This window comes from Sylvia atricapilla, chromosome 6 (genome assembly GCF_009819655.1).
Source record: "Sylvia atricapilla isolate bSylAtr1 chromosome 6, bSylAtr1.pri, whole genome shotgun sequence".
NCBI classification, from domain to species: Eukaryota; Metazoa; Chordata; class Aves; order Passeriformes; family Sylviidae; genus Sylvia; species Sylvia atricapilla.
Window position 1 is genome coordinate 27,867,781 of NC_089145.1, and position 21,960 is coordinate 27,889,740.

Consider the following 21,960-nt stretch of genomic DNA (forward strand, 5'->3'; position numbering starts at 1 on the left):
GCTGCTGATGGGGCAAAGAAATAGCACACGTCTGAATTCCGGCGCTGGAAAAACTTACACCTTGATTTTCGTTACAGTCCAGACACTGTAACAACATCCCTCAACACAGAGCTGGGGCTACGCTTGCAGAATTCCTGTGCCGAATTCAGAAGGCGCCGTTCATCTATCAACTACAGCTGATAAATACAGAGTAAATAAAGGCAGGAAATGCAAAATACAGAAATACGGTTGATAAACACAAAATTCAGAGTTCCTGTTCTCCCACACCAAATTACCGTGTTCTGTCTGCAACGCTCATTTGTACGCCACAGTCCTGAGGAGGCCATGGCAAGGAGCCTGGAACTCAAGATTCTGCTGACCAGCTGGACACTGAATGCCCTCCATATTCGAGAGAGTCCACGCCCTCAGGGAGTTGCTGCTGCTCCCCCTGGGTGCTTCTCTCAGAACGAAATTGCCAACGAATGTTGTGCTAGAACCAACACCGTGTCTGTGAGTGTCGGCGCATCACTTTGTTGGGAATTGGGGGCAGGCAGAGAGCGCTGCAGCAGAACTGCATTTTGCAGCAGAATTGATGCTGCGGTGGCCTCTGGCTTCTCTGATGCTGTAAATGCTGGGAAATGTCTCCAGGGAATCAAGGTCCTCCTCGTGGGGGCACAGCAGGACCCGAGATCCTGCCGTGGAGACGGCCCAATGCCACCACCAGCATATTCATCACTACACACCCAGGGCTGTCACTTAGGTCCCAAGAGCACCCCCGCAAGCACACAGGTCAGCAGCAAGGCAACCCGTTCCATCTCACAGCAGGAGATATCCAGTAAGAAAGCATTCGTGGGTCATGTCACACAGTTTCAGAGCGAAAAGGCCGTTGGGGGCCTTTCTGCCTGTTTTGTCAAGGGAACCCCCGCGGCTCCATTATGACCCGTGGCTCTGCTCTTGGCAAGTGTCGGGTCGCCATTATGACTTGCCCGGGGCCATTATGACTCCCAGAGCTGAGGCAGGGATGGAGGGCGGGGCCGGCCTGGCCGAGACGCACTGCGGCACCTGTGACATCACAGCGCCACCGTCACAATGGGGACAGCTACCAACAGGAGCAGCGGGTAACGCCGGCCCAGTACAGCCTCGGCGAGCGGCGAGCACGCACGCAGACAGGAGGCTGTGCTGAAGGCCGAACGAGGCCCACGGCACAAAGGCGAGTGCCCGGGGAGACGCTTCTCACCGGCCACCCAGAGGCCAGGCCCTCGCCGGAGTGCCTGTGGCAGGCCGCGGTGCCGCTGCTGCCGCTGGGCCAGCGGCACAGGCCTCGCAGCCTGCCGGCTGCCTGGCCCCCTCTTTCCTGCCTTCCTTCCCATACCTGGGGCTCCTGTGCCCACTTCCCCCATCGCTACCTCCCTCCCATCCCCGCTCAAGCCCTGCTCACCTCCTTAGGCCATGTTTGCCGTTACGCTCCTCCTCTTGCTTGCGCAAGGCCTCCTCCGCTACCCGCGGCAGGCCGGCGATGGGCTGGATGAGGCCACACGGGAGCGCATGCAGCAGCGGGCTGAGTATCTGAACCGGCAGATGACTCAGCTGCTGCAGGAGCTGGAGCAGAAGGAGCTGGAGCAGAAGGGCGGGGCCTGGGGAGCCCTGCTCGTCTGGCAGGTCTGGGCTCTGGCTGCAATCCTCGTCCTTCTCTTGGCGCTGTGGATCGGACTCGGGAAAATTAGACGCCGTCCAGACGACAGCGGCCACAAGGAGAGGTCCAGCAGCAACCTGGTGGAGGAAGAAGGAGCAGAAGAAGGACGCAGCGTCGTTGCAAACGAAGAAGTAGAAAGCAACGATGCCAGTGTGGAAGAGGACAGTAAGGGTGGAAACCAAGAGGGCAGCAGTGATGAGGCAAAGGCAGAAAGCAATGCCGAAAATGAAGCCAAAGAAGGCTGCGGCGATGCAAGGGAGGAAGCCAACCCTGATGAGAAGGGGGAGGAAGCCAACGCTGCTGCAAATGAAGAAGACAAGCACGGGGCAAGCAAAGAAGACAAGGACCACGGTGCCAACAGGAAGCTCGAAAGCCTCCTAGAGGAGCGCCTGCACTTGCCTGTTCTGGACCTGGACAAAGGCTGCTCGGCGATAATGGACCTGATGGACAAACTCACCCACATCTTCGGGCAAGGCTTGTCCAACAGCTTCTACCCAGTGCCACAACAAGCCATCGGGGTGGGCAGCGCCTTTGAAGGCTGGAGTCCCCATGCACAAGACCTTGTGTACCACGTGCTTGTGCCCCTGAGTCCCCCTCCAGGACACGCCTTCCACCTGGACACTGCAGGGATGCTCCAGAGGAACTTCTGTGTCCGTGTGGAGCTGCTGTGCACCTGCGCAAGGGAGCAGCTGGGGGAGGACATGCTATGTTTCCTCCACCACCCCGAGGAGGAGCTGAGAAGGAGACAGGACCCCAGCCTCCTGCACACCCTCTGCACTGGCGCCTATCTAGATGTGGAGAAAACCGTCCACTGGTTCCATCGATTCGTCAGAGTAGCCTGGCTGCTGTTGCCTGAATCCCGCCACTGGTGTTTAAGGTTGCAGCCCTCCAGCCGCTCCTGCAAATTCCAGCTAAGCAAAGACAACGAAAGCTTCGCTGTCGAGATCATCTTTGGCGTGCGGCGAGGAGACTCGGACATCTTCGTGGGCAGCCAGCCTGCAGAAGCAGGCGTCCCAAGCACAACGTGGCTTGAGACTTACGCCGTGGCAGAGGCAAAGTTCTTCGGGCACATTTCCAGGCAGGCCCCCCAGGACAGCTGTCACTGCAAGTGCCTGCAGCTCCTCGCACGCTTCCTGACGGGCGTAGGCTTGTCCAGCTATGCCTTGAAGACCGTGGTGATGCACGTCCTGAACACCGTACCCCCGACACAGTGGCGCAGGGAGGATTTTGGGCAGCGGCTCATGGACATCCTCACGTACCTCCACTTCTCACTGGAGACAAAACAACTCCACCACTTCGTCGTAGGCAACGCGAGGTTTCCTGCGGAGATCAGCTTGCCCTCCGGCTTCCGGCTGGCCATACCACCCAACCTCTTCCAGCACCTGGCGAGCAGTCCGGACGCTCACGCCGAGGCCGTGCAGGACTACGTTCACCTGCTGCACTGGCTCAAACAGCTGCTGAGCCCCGGCCATTGAAAGAGACCCTCCTGCACAGGGCTGTGCTTCTGGGGCCTCTTGACACCCCCTGTATATACTAACCTCCCGTTAGTTAGTGTGTTTGTTAAGACCCCGTAGTTAGTACGTTTACTGTAGTTACTAAGTACCCCCTAGCTAGAGTATTCACTGTAAGGATTAGGACGCCCTAGGCAGCGTGTTCAGCAATCCCAAACCTTCTTTGCTCCCGTTCCAATAAAACAGACTATTCCGGTATCTGGACTGTGTGCAAGCTCTTCTTGAACCTGACTAGACCTAGAGAGCATTTACTTGCAAGTTCCACTAGCTGTGAATTTGTGACTGGCTGGGAGGAGGGACTTCGAGTAACAGGCCTTTTTCTAACCAGAGGCGCGCGCTTCTCGTTCCCCGCTGCCCACAGTTATCCATCGCACGGCCTGTCCAAGTCCGCCAGGCACAGAAGCCCACGTTTACTTGGCACAGCTTCCTTGTCTTCCTCAGGCAGGGGAGATGGACACCTTATCCAGCTCCTTGGACAAGTGTGGCCGCTCACTCTGGGAAGTTTTTCATGCTCTGTCTACAAACAGTACAGCACGGGCAAGACCAGAACACAGAGATATCAGCCTAAAGCTACTGTTCTTCTGAAGTACAGAGCAAACCCTTAGAGCATACACTCATCTGAACGACAGAAGCAAGGCAGTACGTCCTACATTCCTGTCACGATGATAAAAGTGCGAGATATGAAGATCCTCCGCTGCAGAGCACCAGTCTCAGCCTCCGTAGAAAGGTGAGTAGAACCACAGGCAGCATCTGCCAAGCCGATCCCCCTCTCATGTCAGCGGAGAGTTGCTCACTCAAGCACAGCCTAAAAAGAGAGAAATCAATAATTAGGAAAACCCCAAGCCTCCTGTGTGTTGTCACGACTAATTGGAATTGGTATCTGACGCCTCTGAAGACACGGACTCCCATTCCTGACACCCCTAATACAACACGTCAGGAACTCAGAGAGAACTCACAGGAGAGTGGCGCAGCCTCGCCCTTTGCTTTCTGTTTATCAGACACCTTAACAAACGTGGGAAATCCCAGATAAAAGGAGAGCCCCTGAACACTTTTGGTGCTTGCTGTGTGAAGTGCTCAGTTCTTCAACCAACCGTCATATTCTTACACCTGCCACAGCTGCGGCACCTATGTCCTGTAAGTGATTTCTTTCGTAAAGGGATCACGCAATGATGCATTTCTCTGAAAAGAAATGGGAAGATGTGCATCGGGTCTGCAGGCATGCTGCCAAGTCTGCTGCTGATGGGGCAAAGAAATAGCACACGTCTGAATTCCGGCGCTGGAAAAACTTACACCTTGATTTTCGTTACAGTCCAGACACTGTAACAACATCCCTCAACACAGAGCTGGGGCTACGCTTGCAGAATTCCTGTGCCGAATTCAGAAGGCGCCGTTCATCTATCAACTACAGCTGATAAATACAGAGTAAATAAAGGCAGGAAATGCAAAATACAGAAATACGGTTGATAAACACAAAATTCAGAGTTCCTGTTCTCCCACACCAAATTACCGTGTTCTGTCTGCAACGCTCATTTGTACGCCACAGTCCTGAGGAGGCCATGGCAAGGAGCCTGGAACTCAAGATTCTGCTGACCAGCTGGACACTGAATGCCCTCCATATTCGAGAGAGTCCACGCCCTCAGGGAGTTGCTGCTGCTCCCCCTGGGTGCTTCTCTCAGAACGAAATTGCCAACGAATGTTGTGCTAGAACCAACACCGTGTCTGTGAGTGTCGGCGCATCACTTTGTTGGGAATTGGGGGCAGGCAGAGAGCGCTGCAGCAGAACTGCATTTTGCAGCAGAATTGATGCTGCGGTGGCCTCTGGCTTCTCTGATGCTGTAAATGCTGGGAAATGTCTCCAGGGAATCAAGGTCCTCCTCGTGGGGGCACAGCAGGACCCGAGATCCTGCCGTGGAGACGGCCCAATGCCACCACCAGCATATTCATCACTACACACCCAGGGCTGTCACTTAGGTCCCAAGAGCACCCCCGCAAGCACACAGGTCAGCAGCAAGGCAACCCGTTCCATCTCACAGCAGGAGATATCCAGTAAGAAAGCATTCGTGGGTCATGTCACACAGTTTCAGAGCGAAAAGGCCGTTGGGGGCCTTTCTGCCTGTTTTGTCAAGTGTGGTTGGATAGGGACAGGCGGCGCGGAAGATCTCGGACTGTAACGGTGAGGAAGAGAGCAAGCCCCATCCCCCTCTCGAGATAAGCTACCCCTGAAAAGAATGTAGACCCTCTACTAACATGTGCCAGTACTTTTCCACTCCAACTACTAACCCAGGAGGTGTGGCAATATCCTGTTTGACGTAGTAGTAGATAAGAAGTATAAAACCTGAACTTTTTACTTAATAAACGTCTTTTGTAACCGTCTGCCATATTGGTACCATGCGTCTGTTACAAGACCCGACCCACTCATGAAAGTAAAGTGGAAGTCGTGCTGTATGCCTAGATACCAGAGCCTCCACTGTGGCAGAAACAGCGAACTGCTACAAGTGGTGCCGTAAACCCGGGAACGATTACCTCGGAGGACGGGAGCTACGCTTTGGAAAGGCACAGCGGGTAGGAGTCGGCCGGTCCGAACTCCTGAGGAGGAGAAGGAAAAGGGGGACGCCCCAAAGGACCCCGCGGGAAAACATGGACCCCGTGAAGCTGGTCGTGAGTAAATTAGCAATCCACTCGGGAATTGCATGGGACAAAAAAGATTTATTTCTTGCTATTGCAAGGTTAACGGATCTAGGCGCGATTTCACGCCCTATAGACATATTAAATTCAGAGGGGTGGGAGAAATATACAGTTGCCCTGGCGGAAGATACAAAAGCCACCGGCAGCGGAAAAGTTTTAAAAGCATGGGGAAAAGTTGAAAAAGTGTTGCGAAAAGCAATGGAAGAACAGGAGGCTTGGAACGCTGCAAAAACGTGTTTATTCACGGCTAAGCAGCCGGGGAGAGGGGACCGAGGGGGCGCAGGACCCTCCGGAGAAGCCCCGGAAGAGACGGGGGGGGGGCGCAGTGCAGCAGAGACCCCAGGGGAAAAGCGGGAGTCAGACGCCTCATCCCCCTCCACAAATACATGCATAAAAGCCGCGGAGCACGCGGAAAACCCCCGGGTCCCCCCGCGAGAGACCCCAGATCCGAACACCCCCGAAAAAACCGCGGTTTCCCCGATAGTCCCTCCTTGCCGCGACCAGGGTCCGAGCGGAGGCACGGCGCTAGGACCGGCGGCGGCGCCGCCCGCGCGGAGCGGCGGCTCCCCGGCACGGTCCGAAACGGCGGTCTCCCCGGGCGCGGAGACGCGGCGCGGCCGCGCGGAGGAATGTACGCGGCTCGTCTGGGAAGAACTCGCGCGGCAGGCAAGAGACGCAGAGAGATTGGCTATCGCCGCGGAGGGCATACACCCCCCGCCATATGGCCAATATGGCGCCGACGGTCCGGCGCGGGGGCGGGGCGACCAATCGCCGCTACCCCCCCCGCCATGTGGCCAAGATGGCGCCGGCCACGTGGAGCGCGAGCGGGGAAGGGCGCCACGTGGCGATGCGAACCCGGAAGTGCAAAACCCCGCGACCGAGCATGCGTGGGGGGTCGGAGGAATTCCGGAACCACCGACCTACATGGCGCATGCGCGGGAGAGCGGGGGGGGGCGAACACGCGGACAAGGTCCCTTACCGGTGTCATCTACCAAGGGCAGGGGCGAGCAAAAAGGAGGAACGTGGGACAACCCCCGCGAGAGGCGCCGGCGTCACCCCCGGTCGGAAGGGGGGGGCCGGGCGCGGGAGGCGGAATGGAGTCAAAGCAGAGGGAACATCCGAGCCCACCCGCGGAAGGCGGGACGGGGGCGGAGTCCGGGGAAAAAGCATAGCAAACCGGAAGCTTACCACCAGTTCACTTCCGATACGGAAGGAAGTTACAACTCCACGGCGAGCTCTACAGAGGGCTCCGAGTCCGATTCGGAAACGGAGATAACAGATTTTATAAAGTTTTCAGCGAAACCGAGCAAAGCTTTTAACAATGTAAGGGAACAAATTCAGGGCAAATTAACCGATTGGGGGAAGATAAAATTAGCCTGTGCAGAGTGGGAACCTGCGGCTGCAATACATGCGTTCCCGGTACGGGTTTCTGGCAACCGGCAGAACCAGAGACGGACTTATACCCCACTCAGTACGAAAGAAGTGCAGATTGTGGTGAAAGCGGTGCAGGAAAAAGGAATTAATTCACCCCTGGTGTCCACACTGATCGATGGTCTTTTTAGCAATGATGATATGCTGCCGTTTGATATCTCACAAATAACCCGTATGTTTTTTGATGGGGCAGGGTTGATTGTATTTCAGCAGGAGTGGTCCAATTCATGCGCAGCTGCCCTAGCTCAAGCCTCAGGGCAGGGACAGCCTCTCCATGGCTCTACTCTGTCCAGGCTGCTTGGCAAACATGACGATGTGGCCACGCCCCAAAACCAAGCTGCACACCTCACAGCAGAGGAGGTGAAAGCAACAACCAGGGCAGCTAGGGAAGCAATAAGGGCAGCTTCCCGGGTTGTGGACAAGTCCACGCCATGGTCAACGATCAAACAGGGGGAAAGTGAGAGTTTTACACATTTTGTGGACCGATTACAGGCTGCAATTGATTCATCCACCCTGCCTGCAGCTGCAAGGGGACCGGTGGTGACAGACTGTTTAAAGCAACAGTGTAATACTGTAACCAAGGAAATTTTACGGTCTCTGCCTGCAGGAGCCAGCTTAGCTGACATGATCAAACATGTGGTAAAGGAAGAACACCTAATACCCATGCAGGCAGCGGTTCATACCCTAACAAATGCAATGGCTTGCCTGAAATGTGGCCAAACAGGTCATGTAGCAGCAAGCTGTCCCCAGCCAGCACAGCAGCCAGTGGCAGCACCCCCGACCCAGCAGCGCCAGAGACCCACCTGCTGGAATTGTGGAAAAAGGGGACACCTGGCCAAGGAGTGCAGATCTAGGCCTCAGGGAAACGGAAGGGGGAGGGGGCGTGCGGGCCATATTCAGCCTCCTCCCACTGCGAGATGGCCCAGCCTTCCCAATACCCAGTGGGGCAGGGGACCTTCATACCCCATATATATACAGGAACCAGTCAGTGTCTCATCCCCACCAGTCATTCAGTGGCAGAACAATGCACCACCACCAGCAGCCAACATGCACCTCTCACCACCACAAACTGCTCCAGTGTCACAGGGTCAACAGGGGACAAACCAGAGCGGAACCCCTGGGTGGCCTTGGTCATGAAAGTGGGGAGGGAGCCCTTGAGGGTGTGGGGGACATGTCAACTCTATGGCAGCCAGGACCCTCACGTTTTAGGGCTTCAGTTTTTGGCAGACACTGGATCAGACTGCACCATTTTTCCTCAATCACACTGGCCCAGACATTGGCAAATTAAAGAAGTCCCTCCTGTGAACGGGGTGGGGGGACAATCCAGGGCATGGAAAAGTACCCAATTGGTGGCGATAACACTTCACACAAAAAAGGGGCCAGAACAAACAGTTGCCATTTACCCTTACATTTTACAGGATTCTCCACCCTTAATAGGAAGGGATGTCCTGGCTATGCTCGGAGTCAGGATTACAAATTTATAATGAGGGCCACTGCCTTACACCCTTTGCTGCCGATCAAATTGACCTGGAAATCATCAGACCCTGTATGGGTTGAGCAGTGGCCCCTATGCGAGCCTCGCTTGGCAGCCTTAATAGAACTGGTTGAGAGGGAACTGCAAAAGGATCATATAGAAACCACTGTGAGTCCTTGGAACACGCCCGTTTTTCCTGTACCCAAAAGGTCAGGAGAGGGCTATCGCTTAGTCCATGACCTGAGAGAAGTGAATAAAACAATCCGACCCATAGGCCCAGTTCAGACACTGTTGCCCATGAACTCAGCTGTTCCTGAAGGACAGCCATGTGCAGTATTGGACATTAAAGACTGTTTCTTTTCAATACCTTTGCATCCTGAGGACAGGGAACGATTTGCCTTCTCTGTGGTTTTCCCGAATGGCAATCGGCCCAGCCTGCGTTTCCAGTGGAAAGTACTACCTCAAGGTATGGTCGACAGCCCAACCATCTGCCAGATCACCGTGGACAAAGCACTGATGCCAGTCCGACAATCCTATCCTGCTGCCACCATCATCCAGTACATGGACGACATTCTGGTCTCAGCACCATCAGCGAGCCAAGTGGATCATCTGGTATCCAGGATCACAGAGACCCTCCAGGCCAACGGCTTCGAGATTGCGAGCGCGAAGATCAAGAAAGGACCCTGTGTCACCTTCCTAGGAGTGGGAATCACAAGCTCCTACGTGACACCTCCTAAGGTGAAAGTCCACCGAGATGTTAAGACGCTCCACGACGTGCAACGCCTGGTAGGATCACTGCAGTGGCTTCGCAACATCGTCCTGGTTCCTCCTGAGATCATGGACCCTCTGTACGACCTCCTGAAAGGAAAGCACCCCTGGGAACCCAAGGAGCTGACACCACAAGCAGCGAGCTCCCTCGACTTCATCGAACAGCAGATGTCCACTGGCACACTTGCCAGATGGAACCCAGCGATGCCCCTGGACTTATATGTGCATTTTACACAAAAGGGGGGAGTGGGAGCATTGGCCCAAGGACCTTCTGAAAAGGCCCGACCGATTCAATGGGTGGTCCTTGGAAGGCCTGCTCGTGCATTTTCCCCAGCAGTAGAATGCATCGCTAACCTCATCATGAAAGGCAGGAAACTCGCCTTGAAACACCTAGGGACTGAGCCAGCGAGAATCCACCTTCCTTTTCGCAAGCAACCGACCATAGAATCAACCACAATCTCGGAGCATCTAGCCCTTGCTCTCGTCGGATTTGGAGGAGAAATCTCCTACTCCACCAGACCACCCTGGACTCAGCTGCTGACCATAGTCGACATAGACCTGCCACCAAAGGTTATGGACAGACCACAGCCAGGACCAACAGCTTTCACAGACGCTTCCTCCACTACTTCTACGGCGACAGCAGTGTGGCAGGTAGGAGAGCAGTGGCATTGCATCAAAGCATGTGACCCCACACTGTCAGTGCAGCAGCTGGAAGCTACAGCAGTAGCCCTGGCCTGTGGACTTTTCCAAGAGGAACACCTTAACATTGTAACAGACTCTATATTCGTGGCAAGGCTCTGCCTAGCCATGGCAGGACCAGGTGTGTCAACATCAGCAGCAGCCCTAATGCTAGAAGAGGCACTCTCTTCACGAAAGGGCACTGTATCAATCATTCACGTCAATAGCCACAACCCAATTAAAGGGTACTTTCAGATTGGCAACGACAAAGCAGATGCTGCAGCGAAAGGGGTCTGGACACTGCAGGAGGCCCGTCAACTGCACGAATCCCTCCACATTGGACCCAAAGCACTAGCGAAGAGATGTGGAATCACAACAGCGGATGCCAAACATGTAGTGGCTACCTGCCCTCACTGCCAGAAGTCACCCCTGTGGACTAGTGGAGTCAACCCAAGAGGTCTTAAGCCCTCAGAAATCTGGCAGTCGGACTTCACCTTGTGTCAGCTGCTGAAGCCTCGAGCATGGCTTGCAGTAACAGTGGACACATTCAGTGGAACGATTGTAGCCACCCAGCATCCCAAGACCAACTCCAAAGCCACAATCCAGCACTGGCTGACAGCTATGGCATGGCTTGGTATCCCCAAGCAGATTAAAACAGATAATGGTTCCAATTTTATTTCTAAACCAGTGCAGGAATTCGCCTCCAAATGGAGGATCACATTAGTGCAAGGTATCCCATATAACAGTACTGGGCAGGCTATAGTCGAGCGGGCAAATCAAACCCTGAAAACTAAGATAGAGGTGTTGGCAAAAGCAGAAGGCTTTAACAATTCCATTCCCTCAGGAGAACAGGCACGCATACTGGCAACCGCACTGATAGCATTAAATCAATTCCCCAGAGGAAGTGAAGCAAATAATCCCATTCAAAAGCACTGGGCCTCCAGAGCACTAGAGGAGGGCCCGCAGGTTGTAATTAAAAATGAGCTGGGTGAATGGGAACGGGGCTGGAGATTAATGCTTACAGGGCGAGGGTATGCAGCTGTCAAAAGGGAGGGGAAAATCAGGTGGTGTCCTATTAAATCAATTAAACCTGATCTCCACAGTGAGCAGGATGAGACTAATGAGAATTGTGAGTTTCTGTTTACAGGACATGCTGGTGGGGCGACCACGTAACGCGTACACGCCTCTCCCAGAGGAACGAGACACACCACCAAGCCGTCAGAAAGCACCAGAGAAACCCACGCGGGCGAGATCCAAGCACCAACGATATGCCTGTGTGATTTTGTTGCTGGGGTTTGTCGCCAGAGGACAAGCCAGCTCAGATTTCTACCCACACCAGCCATTCAGGTGGGTCATGAGACATCTTACCAGTGGTAAGGTGCTCAGAGACATCACCACACCAAACAGTCCATCCTTCGTGCTTCGTATTATCGATTTGTTTCCAGGACAACCAAAGGTAGACCCTCATTCTCCATTTTCATCACACACATACCTATCCTATTGGTGCCCAGCTTCAAACGCAGGAAAAAGCTATTGTAATAACCCCGGCTGGGGATATTGCGGACATTGGGGATGTGAGACCATTGTAACAGACGCCAGGCCGTCAGGGCCTGGGTGGGACCCACAAAAACCTGACAAATTCCTGCAATTCACCTGGGCACCCGCAGGTTGTAAAACACCTCTCTCTGTACACGGGAATTCCTATCGATATAGCTACAAGATCCCAAAAATCCGAAAATGCATATACTATAACATGACAGTTTTGCAACCCACTCATCCTAGCTGGACGGTGGGCAAGACCTGGACAGTGGTCCTTCAAGGGTCAAAAAAGTGGGTGAACGTGCAAATTACCAAGTCTCAACCCTCAGAACCCAGAGCTGTGGGGCCCAACAAGATAATTAAAAGCACACAGACAAAGAGAAATATGACCTACCCTAAGGCTGCACCTACGGGTGTCAGCAGAACCCCAACTAGTGATGCAGAAGCCTTTCAGATGGACAAATTAGCTAGGTCAGATCCCGATCCAATCCTTCGTATGTTAGAAGCTACCTTTCTATCCCTGAATGAATCTAACCCTAACCTAACCAATTCCTGTTGGCTTTGTTATGATGTCCAACCACCTTTTTATGAAGGAGTTGCTTTAAACACCCCATTCAGTTACTCCGCCGCTGATGCACCCCAGCAGTGCCGATGGGATACACCTCGCAGAGGGATCACCCTAAGCCAGGTCTCAGGCCGAGGCAAATGCTTTGGTAATGCAACCCTGGCTGAGCGAAAAGGGAATGTCTGCACCAGAGTTGTAAAGCCTAACAGAAAGAATAACAAGTGGGTAATACCTGCTACATCGGCAATGTGGGTTTGTCAGAGGTCTGGAGTAAGTCCGTGTGTATTTCTTCCCAAGTTTGATGATTCTAACGATTTCTGTGTCCAAGTTCTGATTGTTCCTAGAGTCCTGTACCATTCAGAGGAAGAAATGTACAGCCTTCTCGAAGAATCCAACAGGCTCCACAAAAGAGAGATATTGACAGGTGTTACCATCGCAATGCTACTCGGCTTAGGAGCAGCCGGCACAGCAACAGGTGTCTCAGCCCTGGCAACACAACACCAGGGTCTGTCTCAGCTGCAAATAACTATAGATGAGGACCTGCAGAGGATCGAGAAGTCCATTTCCTACTTGGAGAAGTCAGTCTCTTCACTCTCAGAAGTGGTTCTACAAAACAGGCGTGGACTGGATCTTTTGTTTATGCAGCAGGGAGGTCTGTGTGCAGCCTTGAAAGAGGAATGCTGCTTCTATGCAGACCACACCGGAGTCGTCAGGGACTCCATGGCCGAACTCCGAAACAGACTGGCTCAGAGACAGAAAGATAGGGAAGCTCAGCAAGGCTGGTTCGAATCCTGGTTTAACCAATCCCCATGGTTAACCACTTTAATTTCCACCTTGGTAGGCCCATTGGCAATGCTACTTCTATCTGTTACCTTCGGACCATGCCTGCTGAACAAGATAGTTTCATTTGTCAAAGCTCGCCTAGATCAGACTAACATTCTGTTCATAGGCCAACATGAGATGCTGTGAATTTAAAATTGCCAGTCACAAGATTTCCAAACTTGCCTGGCAGAAATTTACTCAAGTTTCCAAACTCCTTTTTACCTTATTAAGTCCTAACCTTCTACCTCATTTAGTGCCTATATCTATATCTATATATATATATGCGTATAACTACCTCGTTCTTTTGTGAGAGAGGGGGGGGAGATGTGGTTGGATAGGGACAGGCGGCGCGGAAGATCTCGGACTGTAACGGTGAGGAAGAGAGCAAGCCCCATCCCCCTCTCGAGATAAGCTACCCCTGAAAAGAATGTAGACCCTCTACTAACATGTGCCAGTACTTTTCCACTCCAACTACTAACCCAGGAGGTGTGGCAATATCCTGTTTGACGTAGTAGTAGATAAGAAGTATAAAACCTGAACTTTTTACTTAATAAACGTCTTTTGTAACCGTCTGCCATATTGGTACCATGCGTCTGTTACAAGACCCGACCCACTCATGAAAGTAAAGTGGAAGTCGTGCTGTATGCCTAGATACCAGAGCCTCCACTGTGGCAGAAACAGCGAACTGCTACAGTCAAGGGAACCCCCGCGGCTCCATTATGACCCGTGGCTCTGCTCTTGGCAAGTGTCGGGTCGCCATTATGACTTGCCCGGGGCCATTATGACTCCCAGAGCTGAGGCAGGGATGGAGGGCGGGGCCGGCCTGGCCGAGACGCACTGCGGCACCTGTGACATCACAGCGCCACCGTCACAATGGGGACAGCTACCAACAGGAGCAGCGGGTAACGCCGGCCCAGTACAGCCTCGGCGAGCGGCGAGCACGCACGCAGACAGGAGGCTGTGCTGAAGGCCGAACGAGGCCCACGGCACAAAGGCGAGTGCCCGGGGAGACGCTTCTCACCGGCCACCCAGAGGCCAGGCCCTCGCCGGAGTGCCTGTGGCAGGCCGCGGTGCCGCTGCTGCCGCTGGGCCAGCGGCACAGGCCTCGCAGCCTGCCGGCTGCCTGGCCCCCTCTTTCCTGCCTTCCTTCCCATACCTGGGGCTCCTGTGCCCACTTCCCCCATCGCTACCTCCCTCCCATCCCCGCTCAAGCCCTGCTCACCTCCTTAGGCCATGTTTGCCGTTACGCTCCTCCTCTTGCTTGCGCAAGGCCTCCTCCGCTACCCGCGGCAGGCCGGCGATGGGCTGGATGAGGCCACACGGGAGCGCATGCAGCAGCGGGCTGAGTATCTGAACCGGCAGATGACTCAGCTGCTGCAGGAGCTGGAGCAGAAGGAGCTGGAGCAGAAGGGCGGGGCCTGGGGAGCCCTGCTCGTCTGGCAGGTCTGGGCTCTGGCTGCAATCCTCGTCCTTCTCTTGGCGCTGTGGATCGGACTCGGGAAAATTAGACGCCGTCCAGACGACAGCGGCCACAAGGAGAGGTCCAGCAGCAACCTGGTGGAGGAAGAAGGAGCAGAAGAAGGACGCAGCGTCGTTGCAAACGAAGAAGTAGAAAGCAACGATGCCAGTGTGGAAGAGGACAGTAAGGGTGGAAACCAAGAGGGCAGCAGTGATGAGGCAAAGGCAGAAAGCAATGCCGAAAATGAAGCCAAAGAAGGCTGCGGCGATGCAAGGGAGGAAGCCAACCCTGATGAGAAGGGGGAGGAAGCCAACGCTGCTGCAAATGAAGAAGACAAGCACGGGGCAAGCAAAGAAGACAAGGACCACGGTGCCAACAGGAAGCTCGAAAGCCTCCTAGAGGAGCGCCTGCACTTGCCTGTTCTGGACCTGGACAAAGGCTGCTCGGCGATAATGGACCTGATGGACAAACTCACCCACATCTTCGGGCAAGGCTTGTCCAACAGCTTCTACCCAGTGCCACAACAAGCCATCGGGGTGGGCAGCGCCTTTGAAGGCTGGAGTCCCCATGCACAAGACCTTGTGTACCACGTGCTTGTGCCCCTGAGTCCCCCTCCAGGACACGCCTTCCACCTGGACACTGCAGGGATGCTCCAGAGGAACTTCTGTGTCCGTGTGGAGCTGCTGTGCACCTGCGCAAGGGAGCAGCTGGGGGAGGACATGCTATGTTTCCTCCACCACCCCGAGGAGGAGCTGAGAAGGAGACAGGACCCCAGCCTCCTGCACACCCTCTGCACTGGCGCCTATCTAGATGTGGAGAAAACCGTCCACTGGTTCCATCGATTCGTCAGAGTAGCCTGGCTGCTGTTGCCTGAATCCCGCCACTGGTGTTTAAGGTTGCAGCCCTCCAGCCGCTCCTGCAAATTCCAGCTAAGCAAAGACAACGAAAGCTTCGCTGTCGAGATCATCTTTGGCGTGCGGCGAGGAGACTCGGACATCTTCGTGGGCAGCCAGCCTGCAGAAGCAGGCGTCCCAAGCACAACGTGGCTTGAGACTTACGCCGTGGCAGAGGCAAAGTTCTTCGGGCACATTTCCAGGCAGGCCCCCCAGGACAGCTGTCACTGCAAGTGCCTGCAGCTCCTCGCACGCTTCCTGACGGGCGTAGGCTTGTCCAGCTATGCCTTGAAGACCGTGGTGATGCACGTCCTGAACACCGTACCCCCGACACAGTGGCGCAGGGAGGATTTTGGGCAGCGGCTCATGGACATCCTCACGTACCTCCACTTCTCACTGGAGACAAAACAACTCCACCACTTCGTCGTAGGCAACGCGAGGTTTCCTGCGGAGATCAGCTTGCCCTCCGGCTTCCGGCTGGCCATACCACCCAACCTCTTCCAGCACCTGGCGAGCAGTCCGGACACTCACGCCGAGGCCGTGCAGGACTACGTTCACCTGCTGCACTGGCTCAAACAGCTGCTGAGCCCCGGCCATTGAAAGAGACCCTCCTGCACAGGGCTGTGCTTCTGGGGCCTCTTGACACCCCCTGTATATACTAACCTCCCGTTAGTTAGTGTGTTTGTTAAGACCCCGTAGTTAGTACGTTTACTGTAGTTACTAAGTACCCCCTAGCTAGAGTATTCACTGTAAGGATTAGGACGCCCTAGGCAGCGTGTTCAGCAATCCCAAACCTTCTTTGCTCCCGTTCCAATAAAACAGACTATTCCGGTATCTGGACTGTGTGCAAGCTCTTCTTGAACCTGACTAGACCTAGAGAGCATTTACTTGCAAGTTCCACTAGCTGTGAATTTGTGACTGGCTGGGAGGAGGGACTTCGAGTAACAGACCTTTTTCTAACCAGAGGCGCGCGCTTCTCGTTCCCCGCTGCCCACAGTTATCCATCGCACCGCCTGTCCAAGTCCGCCAGGCACAGAAGCCCACGTTTACTTGGCACAGCTTCCTTGTCTTCCTCAGGCAGGGGAGATGGACACCTTATCCAGCTCCTTGGACAAGTGTGGCCGCTCACTCTGGGAAGTTTTTCATGCTCTGTCTACAAACAGTACAGCACGGGCAAGACCAGAACACAGAGATATCAGCCTAAAGCTACTGTTCTTCTGAAGTACAGAGCAAACCCTTAGAGCATACACTCATCTGAACGACAGAAGCAAGGCAGTACGTCCTACATTCCTGTCACGATGATAAAAGTGCGAGATATGAAGATCCTCCGCTGCAGAGCACCAGTCTCAGCCTCCGTAGAAAGGTGAGTAGAACCACAGGCAGCATCTGCCAAGCCGATCCCCCTCTCATGTCAGCGGAGAGTTGCTCACTCAAGCACAGCCTAAAAAGAGAGAAATCAATAATTAGGAAAACCCCAAGCCTCCTGTGTGTTGTCACGACTAATTGGAATTGGTATCTGACGCCTCTGAAGACACGGACTCCCATTCCTGACACCCCTAATACAACACGTCAGGAACTCAGAGAGAACTCACAGGAGAGTGGCGCAGCCTCGCCCTTTGCTTTCTGTTTATCAGACACCTTAACAAACGTGGGAAATCCCAGATAAAAGGAGAGCCCCTGAACACTTTTGGTGCTTGCTGTGTGAAGTGCTCAGTTCTTCAACCAACCGTCATATTCTTACACCTGCCACAGCTGCGGCACCTATGTCCTGTAAGTGATTTCTTTCGTAAAGGGATCACGCAATGATGCATTTCTCTGAAAAGAAATGGGAAGATGTGCATCGGGTCTGCAGGCATGCTGCCAAGTCTGCTGCTGATGGGGCAAAGAAATAGCACACGTCTCAATTCCGGCGCTGGAAAAACTTACACCTTGATTTTCGTTACAGTCCAGACACTGTAACAACATCCCTCAACACAGAGCTGGGGCTACGCTTGCAGAATTCCTGTGCCGAATTCAGAAGGCGCCGTTCATCTATCAACTACAGCTGATAAATACAGAGTAAATAAAGGCAGGAAATGCAAAATACAGAAATACGGTTGATAAACACAAAATTCAGAGTTCCTGTTCTCCCACACCAAATTACCGTGTTCTGTCTGCAACGCTCATTTGTACGCCACAGTCCTGAGGAGGCCATGGCAAGGAGCCTGGAACTCAAGATTCTGCTGACCAGCTGGACACTGAATGCCCTCCATATTCGAGAGAGTCCACGCCCTCAGGGAGTTGCTGCTGCTCCCCCTGGGTGCTTCTCTCAGAACGAAATTGCCAACGAATGTTGTGCTAGAACCAACACCGTGTCTGTGAGTGTCGGCGCATCACTTTGTTGGGAATTGGGGGCAGGCAGAGAGCGCTGCAGCAGAACTGCATTTTGCAGCAGAATTGATGCTGCGGTGGCCTCTGGCTTCTCTGATGCTGTAAATGCTGGGAAATGTCTCCAGGGAATCAAGGTCCTCCTCGTGGGGGCACAGCAGGACCCGAGATCCTGCCGTGGAGACGGCCCAATGCCACCACCAGCATATTCATCACTACACACCCAGGGCTGTCACTTAGGTCCCAAGAGCACCCCCGCAAGCACACAGGTCAGCAGCAAGGCAACCCGTTCCATCTCACAGCAGGAGATATCCAGTAAGAAAGCATTCGTGGGTCATGTCACACAGTTTCAGAGCGAAAAGGCCGTTGGGGGCCTTTCTGCCTGTTTTGTCAAGGGAACCCCCGCGGCTCCATTATGACCCGTGGCTCTGCTCTTGGCAAGTGTCGGGTCGCCATTATGACTTGCCCGGGGCCATTATGACTCCCAGAGCTGAGGCAGGGATGGAGGGCGGGGCCGGCCTGGCCGAGACGCACTGCGGCACCTGTGACATCACAGCGCCACCGTCACAATGGGGACAGCTACCAACAGGAGCAGCGGGTAACGCCGGCCCAGTACAGCCTCGGCGAGCGGCGAGCACGCACGCAGACAGGAGGCTGTGCTGAAGGCCGAACGAGGCCCACGGCACAAAGGCGAGTGCCCGGGGAGACGCTTCTCACCGGCCACCCAGAGGCCAGGCCCTCGCCGGAGTGCCTGTGGCAGGCCGCGGTGCCGCTGCTGCCGCTGGGCCAGCGGCACAGGCCTCGCAGCCTGCCGGCTGCCTGGCCCCCTCTTTCCTGCCTTCCTTCCCATACCTGGGGCTCCTGTGCCCACTTCCCCCATCGCTACCTCCCTCCCATCCCCGCTCAAGCCCTGCTCACCTCCTTAGGCCATGTTTGCCGTTACGCTCCTCCTCTTGCTTGCGCAAGGCCTCCTCCGCTACCCGCGGCAGGCCGGCGATGGGCTGGATGAGGCCACACGGGAGCGCATGCAGCAGCGGGCTGAGTATCTGAACCGGCAGATGACTCAGCTGCTGCAGGAGCTGGAGCAGAAGGAGCTGGAGCAGAAGGGCGGGGCCTGGGGAGCCCTGCTCGTCTGGCAGGTCTGGGCTCTGGCTGCAATCCTCGTCCTTCTCTTGGCGCTGTGGATCGGACTCGGGAAAATTAGACGCCGTCCAGACGACAGCGGCCACAAGGAGAGGTCCAGCAGCAACCTGGTGGAGGAAGAAGGAGCAGAAGAAGGACGCAGCGTCGTTGCAAACGAAGAAGTAGAAAGCAACGATGCCAGTGTGGAAGAGGACAGTAAGGGTGGAAACCAAGAGGGCAGCAGTGATGAGGCAAAGGCAGAAAGCAATGCCGAAAATGAAGCCAAAGAAGGCTGCGGCGATGCAAGGGAGGAAGCCAACCCTGATGAGAAGGGGGAGGAAGCCAACGCTGCTGCAAATGAAGAAGACAAGCACGGGGCAAGCAAAGAAGACAAGGACCACGGTGCCAACAGGAAGCTCGAAAGCCTCCTAGAGGAGCGCCTGCACTTGCCTGTTCTGGACCTGGACAAAGGCTGCTCGGCGATAATGGACCTGATGGACAAACTCACCCACATCTTCGGGCAAGGCTTGTCCAACAGCTTCTACCCAGTGCCACAACAAGCCATCGGGGTGGGCAGCGCCTTTGAAGGCTGGAGTCCCCATGCACAAGACCTTGTGTACCACGTGCTTGTGCCCCTGAGTCCCCCTCCAGGACACGCCTTCCACCTGGACACTGCAGGGATGCTCCAGAGGAACTTCTGTGTCCGTGTGGAGCTGCTGTGCACCTGCGCAAGGGAGCAGCTGGGGGAGGACATGCTATGTTTCCTCCACCACCCCGAGGAGGAGCTGAGAAGGAGACAGGACCCCAGCCTCCTGCACACCCTCTGCACTGGCGCCTATCTAGATGTGGAGAAAACCGTCCACTGGTTCCATCGATTCGTCAGAGTAGCCTGGCTGCTGTTGCCTGAATCCCGCCACTGGTGTTTAAGGTTGCAGCCCTCCAGCCGCTCTTGCAAATTCCAGCTAAGCAAAGACAACGAAAGCTTCGCTGTCGAGATCATCTTTGGCGTGCGGCGAGGAGACTCGGACATCTTCGTGGGCAGCCAGCCTGCAGAAGCAGGCGTCCCAAGCACAACGTGGCTTGAGACTTACGCCGTGGCAGAGGCAAAGTTCTTCGGGCACATTTCCAGGCAGGCCCCCCAGGACAGCTGTCACTGCAAGTGCCTGCAGCTCCTCGCACGCTTCCTGACGGGCGTAGGCTTGTCCAGCTATGCCTTGAAGACCGTGGTGATGCACGTCCTGAACACCGTACCCCCGACACAGTGGCGCAGGGAGGATTTTGGGCAGCGGCTCATGGACATCCTCACGTACCTCCACTTCTCACTGGAGACAAAACAACTCCACCACTTCGTCGTAGGCAACGCGAGGTTTCCTGCGGAGATCAGCTTGCCCTCCGGCTTCCGGCTGGCCATACCACCCAACCTCTTCCAGCACCTGGCGAGCAGTCCGGACGCTCACGCCGAGGCCGTGCAGGACTACGTTCACCTGCTGCACTGGCTCAAACAGCTGCTGAGCCCCGGCCATTGAAAGAGACCCTCCTGCACAGGGCTGTGCTTCTGGGGCCTCTTGACACCCCCTGTATATACTAACCTCCCGTTAGTTAGTGTGTTTGTTAAGACCCCGTAGTTAGTACGTTTACTGTAGTTACTAAGTACCCCCTAGCTAGAGTATTCACTGTAAGGATTAGGACGCCCTAGGCAGCGTGTTCAGCAATCCCAAACCTTCTTTGCTCCCGTTCCAATAAAACAGACTATTCCGGTATCTGGACTGTGTGCAAGCTCTTCTTGAACCTGACTAGACCTAGAGAGCATTTACTTGCAAGTTCCACTAGCTGTGAATTTGTGACTGGCTGGGAGGAGGGACTTCGAGTAACAGGCCTTTTTCTAACCAGAGGCGCGCGCTTCTCGTTCCCCGCTGCCCACAGTTATCCATCGCACGGCCTGTCCAAGTCCGCCAGGCACAGAAGCCCACGTTTACTTGGCACAGCTTCCTTGTCTTCCTCAGGCAGGGGAGATGGACACCTTATCCAGCTCCTTGGACAAGTGTGGCCGCTCACTCTGGGAAGTTTTTCATGCTCTGTCTACAAACAGTACAGCACGGGCAAGACCAGAACACAGAGATATCAGCCTAAAGCTACTGTTCTTCTGAAGTACAGAGCAAACCCTTAGAGCATACACTCATCTGAACGACAGAAGCAAGGCAGTACGTCCTACATTCCTGTCACGATGATAAAAGTGCGAGATATGAAGATCCTCCGCTGCAGAGCACCAGTCTCAGCCTCCGTAGAAAGGTGAGTAGAACCACAGGCAGCATCTGCCAAGCCGATCCCCCTCTCATGTCAGCGGAGAGTTGCTCACTCAAGCACAGCCTAAAAAGAGAGAAATCAATAATTAGGAAAACCCCAAGCCTCCTGTGTGTTGTCACGACTAATTGGAATTGGTATCTGACGCCTCTGAAGACACGGACTCCCATTCCTGACACCCCTAATACAACACGTCAGGAACTCAGAGAGAACTCACAGGAGAGTGGCGCAGCCTCGCCCTTTGCTTTCTGTTTATCAGACACCTTAACAAACGTGGGAAATCCCAGATAAAAGGAGAGCCCCTGAACACTTTTGGTGCTTGCTGTGTGAAGTGCTCAGTTCTTCAACCAACCGTCATATTCTTACACCTGCCACAGCTGCGGCACCTATGTCCTGTAAGTGATTTCTTTCGTAAAGGGATCACGCAATGATGCATTTCTCTGAAAAGAAATGGGAAGATGTGCATCGGGTCTGCAGGCATGCTGCCAAGTCTGCTGCTGATGGGGCAAAGAAATAGCACACGTCTCAATTCCGGCGCTGGAAATGCTTACACCTTGATTGTCACGACTGATTGGAATTGGTATCTGAAGCCTCTAAACGTCATGGATTCTCTCAGATATCAAGAGAAAGAAATTTTTTTCAGCTGTCTTCAAATGACAGAAGACACTTTAAT

General features: G+C 54.5%; 3 protein-coding genes across 3 annotated transcripts; all 3 read left to right on the forward strand.

The window, feature by feature from the left end:
* The first annotated feature begins 1,428 nt into the window (after positions 1-1,428).
* Positions 1,429-3,147, forward strand: LOC136363096 (inositol 1,4,5-trisphosphate receptor-interacting protein-like 1). Its single transcript, XM_066322185.1, has one exon. The coding sequence runs from the start codon at positions 1,429-1,431 to the stop codon at positions 3,145-3,147; it is 1,719 nt and encodes a 572-aa protein (XP_066178282.1).
* An 11,231-nt stretch (positions 3,148-14,378) lies between these two features.
* Positions 14,379-16,097, forward strand: LOC136363097 (inositol 1,4,5-trisphosphate receptor-interacting protein-like 1). The gene has a single exon (XM_066322187.1). It carries the CDS (start codon positions 14,379-14,381, stop codon positions 16,095-16,097), a length of 1,719 nt encoding a protein of 572 aa, XP_066178284.1.
* A 2,696-nt stretch (positions 16,098-18,793) lies between these two features.
* LOC136363098 (inositol 1,4,5-trisphosphate receptor-interacting protein-like 1) lies at positions 18,794-20,512 on the forward strand. Its single transcript, XM_066322188.1, has one exon. The coding sequence runs from the start codon at positions 18,794-18,796 to the stop codon at positions 20,510-20,512; it is 1,719 nt and encodes a 572-aa protein (XP_066178285.1).
* The last annotated feature ends 1,448 nt before the right edge of the window (positions 20,513-21,960 follow it).